This window comes from Corylus avellana, chromosome 1 (genome assembly GCF_965113065.1).
Source record: "Corylus avellana chromosome 1, dhCorAvel1.hap1.2, whole genome shotgun sequence".
Lineage (NCBI taxonomy): Eukaryota > Viridiplantae > Streptophyta > Magnoliopsida > Fagales > Betulaceae > Corylus > Corylus avellana.
The window spans coordinates 29,341,608-29,355,588 of NC_142490.1; the positions used below are offsets into that span (position 1 = coordinate 29,341,608).

General features: G+C 40.1%; 1 protein-coding gene across 1 annotated transcript; it reads right to left on the bottom strand.

The window, feature by feature from the left end:
* Positions 1-1,906: 1,906 nt before the first annotated feature.
* LOC132169633 (G-type lectin S-receptor-like serine/threonine-protein kinase LECRK4) lies at positions 1,907-2,491 on the bottom strand. Its single transcript, XM_059580635.2, has one exon. The coding sequence runs from the start codon at positions 2,489-2,491 to the stop codon at positions 1,907-1,909; it is 585 nt and encodes a 194-aa protein (XP_059436618.2).
* Positions 2,492-13,981: the final 11,490 nt, after the last annotated feature.

Sequence of the window (13,981 nt, forward strand, 5' to 3'; positions counted from 1 at the left end):
GATTAGGGCTTCAATCTGGCCCCAAGTAAAATATAAACGACATAACAAAAATAAAAGGTGGAAGAGAAGAAAGCCCAAACTCCACTGGATCTAGCCTTCAGTTCCTTTCTAGAGCTTGTGCCTCTTTCTCCACACTTTTTCCTAAAAGCTAAGAGGTCTATTTATAGGCCTAAAGAAATCCTAGAACCCTTAGTAAACCTAGAAAATTCGTAGGGTTTAATCCTATTACAAGTGGGAGTTGGAATACCCTAATATGGAAGGAAAAGGAATTCTGACCGCAGCTGACTATTCTCCAGCGCACGGGTGCGATCGATCGCAGCCCATGTGCACTCGATCGCACGTCTGCGATCGAGTCTCCTTGTGTGCGCACGAGCGCAAGGCTAAACTCTTCTGGTCCTTTTGGTCGTAGTGCACTCGATCGCAGGGGACTGCGATCGATTGCACTACCAAAGCCTCCAGCTTTTTCCAAATTTGCTCTTTAAGCCCGATACTTCCCGAATTCCTTCCTTTTCTTCCAAAAGCCTATAAAAACATAGAAAACATATAAAAGAACTAAAATGACATAAACTAACAAAACTAAGGAATTAACAAATATAAGTTAAGGGCTAAAATATGAATATTTTGGCACTTAACATACAGCGTTGTCGAAGGATGTGGGTTGTTGGTGGCTCCACGATCTTGGGAGCCTAAGATCGTGGAACAAGTAGTTTGGCCTTGTTGATGTCGAACGTGGATACCCGAGTAATCCTTGAGTATACGTGTGTTGGTTGGGTGCTAACAACTGGACATGTTCTGTTGAACGTGGGTGGTTGTGTGGATGCTGTATAGGTTATTCACGTTCATCTAGGGATTGTGGATCTCCTTTCATATGGAATGACCGATCTACCCTCAGTAAAAGACTAGTATGCCCTTGTTAGGTCAACTATGCGTCGGGCTAGGCTGACTAAGTCTCGACATAGGCTTGGTCTTGGTAGGTTTGTTTAGTAGATTGGGCCTAGAGATCTGTTGAGCCTTAAGTGGTTGATGCATGACCGAACAGGAATAAATAAATCATAGTTGTACAGATGATATGAGAAAGAAAAGTAAGTGATAAGTGCAACATCTCTTTGTTCTTACTTATGGCATAAAATCTCCTCTTCAAACTACCGAAAAGTAGAGCGAAAAATGCACAACACAGATTAGTTACAATTTTTTGGGTGGTGGCTGCCGGAGAAGAGCAGGTTGCAGGAGATGGAAGGCCACTACTATCCCGGTAGGGTCTCAAGGTTGAGAATCCTTATTCAAGATGAATCACTATTACAAGAATTTTATTATATGTTAATATAATATAATTATTGCAAGAATTATATTATATGTTAATTATTTTTTGTTTAAATAGACAACTTGATAAGAAAATTCTTTATCGTACACAAATGCATTTCAAAATGGCACACAAAAGAAAAACTCACATAATTGATACAAGATACGTACACTCAAAAGAAAACTTCTAATTAGGACATGTCACTAGAATACAAAACACATTTCAAATGCTAATTAGGGGAGAAATCGAACTTGTACTCTTTGGAATATTTTTGATCCCGTCCAACATATGTAGAACCTTATTCATTGAAGGGTGGAGTACTAGGAACTCATCCAAAGCACAGAAATGTCCTATTTTAACCATTTTCTCCAATTCTCTCTTGTCAACGTTTTCATTATTCACTAGTTTACGTAGCTCACCACGGTCAAAACAATGGTTTGCCCATTCTTTAAGATCAACTTCTTCACCTGGAAGATTAGAGTCCATACTCTTTCGACATGATATAATCTCCAGTAGCACAATTCCAAAGCTTTACACATCTACTTTGTCTGTCACAGGCAGTTGTTGAAGCCTCTATGGGGCAATGTATCCCTGTGTTCCTCTAATTTAGGTGAAAGTTTTGGTTTGAGCAGCATTTAGCAACTTTGCCAATCTGAAGTCAGAGATTTTTGTGCATCCATCTTCATCTATGAGTATGTTATGAGGTTTTATGTCATAATGAATGATTTTTGGCTCACACTCTTCATGGAGATAAATAGGTCTTCTCACTATGTTGCAAGCGATTTTTATTCTCTCAGCCCAAGAAAGTCGTTTTTCAGGTGTAATGAGTTTATCTACAAGCGACCCATTGCTCATGTACTTGTACACCAAAAGCCTGTTGGGTCCATCATGACAATAACCCAGTAGATGGACAAGGTTTTTGTAATGTGTTCTCCCAATAACTTTCATCTCAGTATGAAACTGTCTCTCCCGTTCAGCCAACATTGATTTGTCTAGCCTTTTGACGGCTACAATCTTCTTGATCTGGCAGATCAATATTGCCCCTTTAAATACTATCCCAAATGCTCCTGTATCAAGCTCCTTGTTGAAGTGACGAGTCGCTTTCTCAAGTTGTGCATAGGTGAATGATTTTGGAGCAACATCCTCACCCAATTCAATCTTTCCATTTTTAGACATCATTTGATACGACATAACACAATTTTTGTAAATCCCAAATCCAGAAATTTCCAAGACAATAAATGTAAAAACAACTAACGAAACACAGATAATAAGGACCAATCGCAGCTCTTTCTTACATTCTTTTGGGAGTGTAGATGTACCTACCTTGATGAAGGATACGGTTGAGCTGCTTGTATCAGTTCTCCCAAATTGCAAAGGAAGCCTCTATTTTGTGCACTCCCCCACGCCGTCTTTGAAAAGCACAGCTTCATAGTTGCAGTCCTGCAAACATGCTTCTCTGCAATTCTCATTGGTTGAAGATGTCAAAAGAGAATAAGTATCATTTTCCCATTCGGTATTAGACTCTTTCATTGCATATTCGGAACTTGCTGAGCAACTTTCCACAGTGAAATTCCTCTCACAGCCTGAGCCCCAATCTCCTTCCTTTACCCGAGCAAATCCAAGAAGATGTTTGCAATCAATGTCTCGATCGTTTAAAACACAATATCCATTGAGTCCACATAGACCCTTAGGCACACACCCGTCATTTTCTGGCATAGATGATGTGTGCCAAATATTGCATATTTGGACCCCTTAATTTACTTGTGTTAATCCTTAAGCTGTGTTATTATCTGATGTTCTGGGTTTGTTCTGTGTTTTTAGTATTTTATAGGTTGCTAAAGGAAAGCTGGGGATTTTATGCGAAAGTTGCATTTGGAAGGAATTTGCAAATATGTCAACACGATCGAGCCAGCGCCCCAAGATTGAGCGCAGGCGTGCCCACTTGAAAGCTCAGTGTGCACATACGCATGCGTGGCCGGGGAAACCTACATGCCCAAGTACGCTCGAGCATAGAAGGTGTGCAATTGAGCGCACTGTCCGATCTGGCAGTGAATTTAAGTCTATTTCAAATTGTAAACCCTAGTTATAGGCCTATAAATAGAGAATTATTAGATTAGTGTAGGGAGGCTACGAATTTTGAGATATCAGCGGAGAAAGAAGAGAGTTTAAGGGTTTCCTAGCTTTTGGATCTCAACTTTGTGATTCTTATTTGTAAGTACTCGATTTTACATTATGAATTCAATCAATCTTGTTTTGTCTTTCAAAAACATGTGAGGCTAAACCTTCAACTAAGGTTGAAGATGAAGCCTCCCTTATGATTAACAACTTTGTTTCATGTATGTAATGTTTGATGTGTGCCAAATATTACATATTTCGACCCCTTTATTTACATTAGTTAATCCTTTAGTTGTGTTGTTATTTGATATTTTGTGTTAGTTTTGTATTTTCAGTATTTTGTAGGTCGTTGAAGAAAAACTACAGCTTTAAAGGGAAAAATGCAAAGTTTGGAATAAAGTATACTTTGAGAAGACCTAGATGATGTGGTTAAGTTTAACCAAATCCAAGAAGAAGGGTAAATCGGATTAAAGATAAGATTTGATAAAATTTCGGATTGGATTCAAATTCAGATTCTGCACATGTCTCAGTATTTTGACCATAACTTTATGTTCAAATATCGGATTGAAGTGATTCAAGGAGCATTGGAAAGCTAACTCAAAATAATATAGTTCATTATAATAGAATTTTCCTAATTTGGAAGGTTATTATGCCAAAATCATCCCGCAATAAAATGATACAAATCTGGACGAACCCTATTCCGATTTCAGACTTCTATTTGGACTGGGAGACAAACCTCCGAATTATCTAGGTTTACTTGGGCTTCTAGGACTTTCCTAAGCCTATAAATAGAACTCTTTGCATTCAAGAAAAGATACACAAGTCCAGAGAGCAAAATTCTACAGCTTTTCTCTTTAGTTTAGTTTTTCTTTAGGTTTTGTTTCGTTTTCATTTTATTTTTTGTTCTGTTTCACTAAAAGACTTGCAAAAGTTAAGTTTGGAGGTGTTTGATGTGTGCCAAATATTGCATATTTGGACCCCTTAATTTACTAGTGTTAATCCTTTAGTTGTGTTATTATCTGATGTTCTGGGTTAGTTTTGTGTTTTTAGTATTTTATAGGTTGCTGAAGGAAAGGTAGGGATTTTATGTGAAAGTTGCATTTGGAAGGAATTTGCAAATATGTCAACACGATTGAGCCAGCGCCCAAAGATCGAGCGCAGACGCTTCCACTTGAAAGTTCAGTGCACGCATACGCATGCGTGGCCCGGGAAACCTACATGCCTGAGTACACTCGAGCGTAGAAGGTGTGTGATCGAGCGCACTGTCGGATCTGGCAGCGAATTTAAGTCTATTTCAAATTGTAAACCCTAGTTTTAGTCCTATAAATAGAGAATTATCATATTAGTTTAGGGAGGTTGCGAATTTCAAGATTTCAGAGGAAAAAGAAGAGAGTTTAAGGGTTTCCTAGCTTTTGGATCTAAACTTTGTGATTCTTATTTGTAAGTACTCGATTTTACATTACAGGCCTATTTATAGAGGTTAGGGGAAACCTAGAAGCACCTAGAAACCCCAGAAATCGTAAAATAAACCCTAAGGCTCTTTCCAAAATAAGGCTAGCCGCCACATTGTTCTCTGGCACACGGGTGCGATCGATCCTGGGTTGGGCGCTCGAGTGTTGATGCGCTCTAGCCTAGGTCTCCTGCGCTCGATCGCAGTTCCAGCCTTGTCCTACTTTTTCCTTTTATACTCCTATTTCCAGAATTGCTTCTTTTTCCTCAAAAACCTATAAAAAGACATAAAACACAAAAAGGAAGTAAAATTGCACAAACTAACAAAATGAAGGGATTAACAAATATAAATTAAGGGGCTAAAAATACAAATATTTTAGCACTTAACAGTAGAGCAGAACCAGGCGGACCGGACGCTATCCAAGGATAACTCTAGGCAGACCGGTGGCAAGAATAACTCTAGGTGGACGGGTCGCAAGAATAACTCCAGGCGGACCATTCAACGGTTCCACATCTCTCTCTCTCCATCCTTAGAAAGAAAAGGAAGCACATCAATGTGTCAAAGGAAAGTCCACATATGTGAAACCACGCAACAGTGATGAGCCAACATCCCTCCCAGGTTGGTAAAGGTATACTCCATGTTTACAAAATGGTACTCCTTTATGGAACTACTTAAAACGGTGTCGAGTAGCCATCAACAAATTAAACGCCTCCATTCAAACAACGGAAAACTAAAAGGTGAATATCTTGCCTAGGCTAGTAGGCGTATGTGTCGTTTGCTATAAAACACACTTACTTATGCAGTTAGTTAAAACAGTGTCCGGGTAGCCTACATATCTCTCCATATACACCGGTTTCATAATGTTCAGACTGTCATGTTAAAATTGAGAGGTCCTCTCTCCTACACACAAAAAGAGAAGCCATCACGCTCAAACTCAAAAGGAGCAGGTACAAGGATTTGCAGGAAAAGAAATCTCCACATGGGCCAACAAGGGTACACCCCGGCAAACGGTACTCCCTTGCGTAAGAGCTGTAAAAGTCTTACCAAAGTACAAACATATATACATACATATATACATACATGCATACATACATCTGATCATGCATCTATTCATACATGCATCCATACATTTACCTACGGTCTCATGCTCTAAACCTCGTACTACTCAAAAAGTGCACGAGTATGCCTACATACAAAATTGTCATCTTAGGCTTAATGCAAAATTTTCCCGACTTTGGCGGGGCATGCTCGGATCAAATTCAAAGAAATATATACAAGATTTGCAAAAACAAAGGTAACATTTCGGGTCTGGATAAAAGAAACTTTATTCCCATTTGGCCGCCACTATGACCTAAGGGAATGGTGGGGTACTGTTGATACCAAATATTTCTAGAAGCCCAACCAAAGGGCCCACTCCAAATAACAGGCTCACGGCTCACTAAATCACTAAGGAACTATGCCCAAACCCCTACAATCTGGGCACGATCACCTAGTCATCACCTAGTTTGCCCCCAAATCATGCAGTTATGTGCCATCTTATACTAACTTGATAATCAGGGAAGTGTAACCACTCTCCAACAACCCAATCTGGGAGTAACAACTCAAATCAAGATATAACGAACTCAATCTCCTAAAAAGAGTACAGGTGCATGACAAATCACCATGCGAACTACCCTAGAGATTATTATGGAGGAAATCGCTTAGCCACCTCCCCAAGAATCAAGGGAATCAAGTGAGAGTCCCACAAAGACTCTCACTTTTAGCTACTACTATAAAAAGAGTAGCCTGTCACAACGATAGGGACATGATGAATTCAATCATTATTACTCTCAATTATTATTATTTCTCTATTTCATTACTATTATCTTAATCAAGTTCTCACTCAGGCATCGGAGCTGGTACGACCGCCACACCCCCCAGTTTGCGGTCTATCACTACTGATCCATTTTTATTCATAGGAAGCTTTGGAATCAAATTGCTACTAGGGTTGACAACTGTCTTAATAGTTGTTGATACAAAATATTTCCAGAAGCCCAGCCAAAAAGCCCACACCAAATAAAAGGCTCACGGCTCACTAAATCACTAAGGAACTAAGCCCAAGCACTTGCAATCTGGACACGATCGCCTAGTCATCGCCTGGTCAGCCGCCAAATCATGCAGTTATGCGTCATCTTATGCTAACCCAATAAATCAGGGAAGTATAATCACTCTCCAACAACTCAAATCAGAGGATAACAAACTAGATCTCCCAAAAGGAGTCCAGATACATGATATTCTCTCCATGCAATCTCCAAGATTATCTAGAAGGATAATCCACTCGCATATATCAAGGGAACACAACCATCATCTAACAAACCAAATCCAAGGATAACTAATCAAATATCACTGAAATGGGTCCATGTGCATTAAGAGAGCACCACGTAAAACCTCTTAGAGATTATCGTGGAGAGTATCAATTCAGTTACGATACTCTTGGAGATCAAGGAAATGTGACAATGTGTCCCATAGAGACTCGTCTACTCCTACCTCTATAAAAGGAGGAGCCTACCACAACACCAGATACGGTAAATCCGTAAATTCTATTCTTGACTATTCTTAGTTATTATTATTTCCTTACTCTTATTTTCCTCAAGTTCTGACTTAGGCATCGTAGGTGGTACAACCGCCACACCCCCCACTTCGCGGTCTGCCACTGTTGATCCTTTTTTATTCTTAGCAAGCTTTGGAATCCAGTTGCTACCAGGGTTGATAACTGTCTCAATAGTTGGCACCATCTACGGGAATGAGGATCATATAGATGATCCAAAGTTCAAAGAGGACAAAAGTCACGAATGGTAGCCATGAGATCTCAAGGCCAAATCGAAAATCCCAACATGACTAGCATTCCCCTTGTCCAGCTGGAAAACATAATTCAACATGATGCCAACATATTGTCGTTCTTGATAAGACGCGATTTAGCTTCTTTTTTGGAGAAAAGATACTTCAATGCTGCATGATCCGAGTAGATAATGACTTTAGATCCTAACAAGTAGGATTTGAACTTGTTCAATGCAAAAACCACTGCCAGCAACTCATTCTCAGTGGTGGAGTAATTGAGTTGTGAGTCATTCAAGGTCTTGCTTGTATAGTAGATGACATGGGGGAGTCTATCAATAACCGCAAAAACTTGTTGTGCAAAAATATACTTAAATTAATAGGTAAATTATTGTACGTTTTACCTGCAAGTGCACAAGGTCAACATGGTAATATAGGGTGCAAGTACAGGATCATTCCCACGAGGATTGCTGAATTTATGTTTAAAAATAAATTCCTTATGTAAAAACAGAGAGTGATTGTTAAAGTGATAATGATAAAAAGGTAGGGCTTTGATATCCACCACTAATTATATCTAGCTAATATAACAATATGCCAATGCTTTGATCATGTTATGTATATTTAATGCTTGCTAACCTAAAGGTATGGGTGTCTACTTATTAGGCTATTGATTTCCCTAAGCACCGAATTAGGCATGGGTGTCTACTCTAATTCTTTTCTTTCTTAAGGGATTTAGCATGGGTGTCTACTAAGTTGTTCTTTAAGAAAGCATGAATCTGTGGAAATCGGCGAACACATGAGGCCTAGGGCATGGGTGTCTACTCCCGGTTCCCCATGTTGATTAACCCAAGAACTCGGTGTGGATTTCTTTTGTTACTAACATTAAACCCAGGACTCGATCATCCAAATTGATTTAATTAACTAGTCCATACCATATGCATATGTTGATCAGGCACACACATATGAGGAATTCATGAAAGCAGGAATTAACCAAGTTAAATAACATAACATAACCATCGCAACGGCGCCAATATTGAAATATTAACTAAACATAACTAGGGCTTCAATCTAGCCCTACTAAGTAAATTAGCTACACATAGAATTTGTGTTAAACATCTTTGTAAAATAAAAGCAAGGAAAAGAATAAACCCGAGACTTGAACTTGAGAGCTCCTATCCTTCTCTTCCTCCAAGCCCTCTATTCTAAAGGTTTAAAAGTCTATTTATAGGCTTTAGAAGTCCTTGGAAAAGTAGTAAAACCTAGGGTTTTCGCAGGTTTCAATCCTATTACAATTTGGAGTTGGAAAAACCCTATTATGGAAATAGGTACATTGTAGCCACCACTTGGAATGCCTCTTGCGCACGGGTGCGCTCGATCGCAGCCCGTGTGCGCTCGATCGCTTCTGGCTTGGCTTGTTTAGCATCTCCTCTGGTATTGCGCTCGATCGTAGATACTCTGTGATTGATCGCAGTACCAGGGAACTCCAATTTTCCTGTGTTCTCTTTTTGAGCCTAAATCACCCAGTTTTACTTCACTTTCTTCCAAAAGCATGTAAAAACAACAAAAACACAAAAGGAAGTAAAATAATCTAATTAACTAAAACCAAAGGATTAAAACATGTAAAATAAGGGCTGAAAATATGAATATTTTAGCGCTTATCACTGCCCCAAAACAACTTCGACTGCATAATCAGAAGCATCACACATGATCACAAAAGGTACACCTCAGTTGGGTGGCTGAATGAGGGCTGTGGACGTCAAAATTCTCTTTAAATCCCCAAATGCTTTCTTGCTGTCCTCATCAAATACAAATAGGGCTTCCTTAACCAACAACTTGCATAAGGGCCTAGCGATTTTGATAAAATCCTGGATGAATCGCCTATAGAATCTTGCATGGCCCAGAAAAGAGCGAACCTCTTTCACTGTACGTGGGGGTGGAAGGTTGGAGATCAGATCCACATTCGCTTTGTCAACCTCAATCCCCCGATGAGAGATGACGTGCCCTAATACAATACCTTGCTTCACCATAAAATGGCATTTCTCCCAATTGAGCACCAGGTTCTTCTCCTTGCAACGCACTAAAACCAAAGTGAGGTCGTGCAGACACTCCTCAAAAGATGAACCGGGGACGGAGATGTCATCCATGAAAATCTCCAGGAAACGCTCTACCATATCAGAGAATATGCTGATCATGCACCGCTGAAAGTGGCGGGTGCATTGCATAACCCAAAGGGCATGCGACAGTAAGCGAACGTCCTAAAAGGACAAGTAAATGTCATCTTCTCCTGATCTTCGGGGTCCACATGGACCTGGTTCTATCCAGAATAACCATCCAAGAAGCAATAATACTCATTCCCAGCCAAGCGTTCCACCATCTGATCAATGAATGGGAGTGGAAAATGATCCTTGTGGTGGCATTCAGCTTGCGGTAGTCTATGCAATCTCACCATCCTGATTGAATATGAGTTGGGACCAACTCGTCATCCTTGTTCTTCACCACCGTCAATCCAGCCCACTTACACACTACATGAATTAGGCTCACCCACTTGCTATCTGAAATTGGATAAATGATCCCTGCATCCAACAACTTTATCACTTTTGCCCTCACAACCTCTTGCATAGCTGGGTTAAGCCTCCTTTGTGGCTCCCTCGATGGTTTGGCATTCTCCTCCAAATGTATCTTGTGCATTACCACCTAGGGGCTGATCCCTTTAATGTCTTCAATGGTCTAGCCGATAGCTTCCTTGTACTCTCTCAATACATCCAATAATTTCTCCTCTTGAGCACCAACCAAATCCGAAGCTATAATCACAGGCAAAGAGTCTACTGGACCAAGGAACTTATACTTAAAAGTGTCCAGTAAAGGCTTAAGTTCCTTCTTGGGAGGCTTGGGTATTGCTGCCTCCCCTTTCTCACTGCTCACTAGAGGAGCATTCTCCAAAATCCCATCTGCCTGCTCAAGTAACTTGTCCAAATCCAAATCATCGCCAAACTGAGCAAGGCATGCATCCAGGGGGTCCTCTATGCTCGATTCTTCAACAATCTCCTCCATGATCTCTTCTATCAAGCATACATGTCTCACTTCATCATATTCCAATGGTTGCTTGCTGATATCAAATATATTCAACTCCATTGTCATATTTTTGAAGGAAATCTTCATCACACCCATCCTACAATTTATCAAGGCATTAGCTATAGCTATGAATGGTTGCCCTATAATTTTTAGTATTTGAATCACAACATTCTGAACCAGCTCTGTGTCTAGCACATTGAAATCCACGGGGAAATAAAACTTATCCACTATAATCAACACATCCTCAGTTATTCCCCGTGGAACCTTCACCGACCTATCAGCCAACTAGAGTGTCATCGATGTGGGCTTCAACTCTCCTAACCCCAATTGCAAGTAGATTGAGTAGGGCAAGAGATTCACACTTACTCCAAGATCCAATAAAGCCCTCTTAATCCTGCTGACCCTTATCATGCAAGAAATGGTAGGACACCCAAGGTCCTTATACTTAATGGGCAACGTGCACTATAGGATCGAGCTAACCTGCTCAGTCAAAAAAGCCTTCTTTGGGACATTTGTCCTCCTCTTAACAGTGATCAAGTCCTTCAAGAACTTGGCATATGATGGCACTTGTTGGATGGCATCCAAGAATGGGATATTGATTTGGACTTATTTGAACACCTCCAAAATGTCCTCAAATTTTCCTCCTTTCTTAGGTGCTCGCAACCTTTCAGGATGAGGTGCTTTAGGCACAAACGACCTAGGAGGATCCTCAACAATGGGTGTGGCTTTAGATTGCTCAACATCTCTCTTCTCATTGTTGCCACTGTCTAGCCCTTGTGGCACAACATGATTCTCTTTAGGCAGAGCCACTTGATTGTCCACTTGTCTCCTTGACCTCAGTGTGACAATTGATTGCACCTGTTCCTGCCCATGCGCAGGATCTGAAGAACTTCCAATCGCAAACTGTCCATTCAGGTTGGGCATGGGCTGACTAGGCAACTTCCCCTTCTCTCTTTCACCCAAGTGACTTGTAATTTGACCCATCTGGCTCTCCAGCTTGGCTATCGCTTGGGTGTTTACCATTGTTGCACTCCTCACTTCACTTATGGATTGGCCGGTGAGCTTCATGAAGTCCTTGAGAGTGTCTTCCAACGATTGTGAAGATGACATTGGCGCTTGAGTGGGAGCTTGGAAAGTAAGTGATGGCATTGGATGGGGCCAAGCAACCATGATTCTGAATCAATGGAAGAAATCCAAGAGGGTATTGATTGTGAGCATGATGAGGGCTCCTCCGTGATTCACCGGTTTGTTTTGCTTCCAGGAGAAATTAGGGTGGTTCCATCACCCTGGATTGTAGGTCTTTGAGAATGGTCCACTTGATTGCTTCCAATAATCTTTGAAAGCATTCACTTGTTCCATTGGGTACTCAGCAAAGGCTGGCATAGATGGATAATTCTGTGCTAAGTGCATAGGACTAGCACAGATGGAACAGCTATGAACATTGAATGTGTTGGCAGCATTGATGGACTGGCCCACAGCGAAAGCGTCGACCTTCTTGGTGAGAGCATCTATCTTTATCCTCAAATCACTGTCCTCTGTAATCTCATAGATGCCTCCTTTCTTGGAGCACAAATGGACTTGTCCTGAGAACTTGAAAAATCCCACTACTGCGAGTTGTCGGACAACTTGTCCAATGCCTTGTATGCTTCATCCCCCGTTAAACTTAAGAATGCCCCCCCCCCCCCCCATTCATAGACTCAATCATACTACAGTTGGATTAGGTTAATCCCTGGTAGAAGAACTGAATGAGTCTCCACTTCTCATATCTAGGTGGAGGGCATCTTATCAATAATTCCTTAAACCGCTCCTAACTCTCAGAAAACTTCTCAACCTCCTCTTGAGTGAAAGAACTAATCTCCTTTTGGCTCTCATTTACTTTTGATATCAGGAAAAACTTGTTGTAAAACTTACTCAACAAGATTTCCCAAGATGTAATGGATCCGGGCGTGTTGGAGTCCAACCATGCCCTTGCTTTATCATGTAAAGAGAAAGGGAAGAGTCTAAGGTGGATAGACTCTTCAGAAAAGTTCTGAAACTTGAATGTGGCACGGATGTCCTTGAGTTTCTTTACATGACTACAAGGATTTTCAAGTTCTAACCCATGAAAAGAGGGTAGGAGTTGGATGTCATGAGGCTTCAGATCAAAGTGGGTGGCATTGGTAGGTGGCAATACTATGCATGAAGGGGAGTTTGTCGCAACTGGTGCGAACAGATCCCTAAGCGATCTAGTAAATTCCACATTCCAAGCTCTCGCCTGCTCATCATTCTCAGCTCTTGCCTAAACTAATAACAAAATGAATCGAAAAAAAAAAAATGGGAAAAACTTTTCTACTTAGCTGCTGCTGGTCTACTGAGGCTGTTTGCAGAGGTGCGCTCGAGCGTAGGTGAGATGCGATCGAGCGTACTTGTGCAGTGCGCTTGAGCACAGGTGCAAAAGTGATCGAGCGCAGATGCGACTCGCTTGCTAGCCATGTGCTCGAGTGCGCTTGAGCGTACTTCACCTGGTAAGTTCGTCCGAGACTTGCACAGAAACTAAAAACACCAAAAAAAAGAAAGAAAAAACCTCCTTTTTATTATTATTATTTTTTTAGCTAAATTCACAAACACAAATACAAATAAAAATAAAAATAAAGCAAAATTACAAAAACAAAATAAAACAAAAATATACCTAAACAACTCTCCGGCAACGACGCCAAAAACTTGTTGTGAGTTTTAAAATCTACTCGCAGGAATTGCGTTATGCAAATCAATTTCTATTTAAACTAATCTTATTTTAACCTAGTTCTAAAATTGTGTGTTTTTGTTGTGCAAAATAAAATAAACTAAATCAAATGATTAAATCAAATGAATTAAAAGACTAAGGTTTTCGAATTCATTTCTCCAAATCTAAACAAAATATTCTCATATTTGCTCATATAACCGACAAACTAAAAAGCTCTATGTGTTGTTTGATGTTTCACAAAAATATAGATTAAATCATTCAATGAATCCACCCATTTAATCAAATCATAACAAATACCCAATTGAAATTAAATCATCCAATGTATCCGTTTAATTAATGAATCACAACAGATATCCGATTTCAATTGAATGATTCGATATATCCGTAGGATGAAACACATTGAATATCCAACTTTTAACACATAAGTGATCAAAACATTCAATTAAAAGAGATCAATTAACTAATGTAATTGAAAACTTACAACACTTTTATTCAAAATTGGAATTGT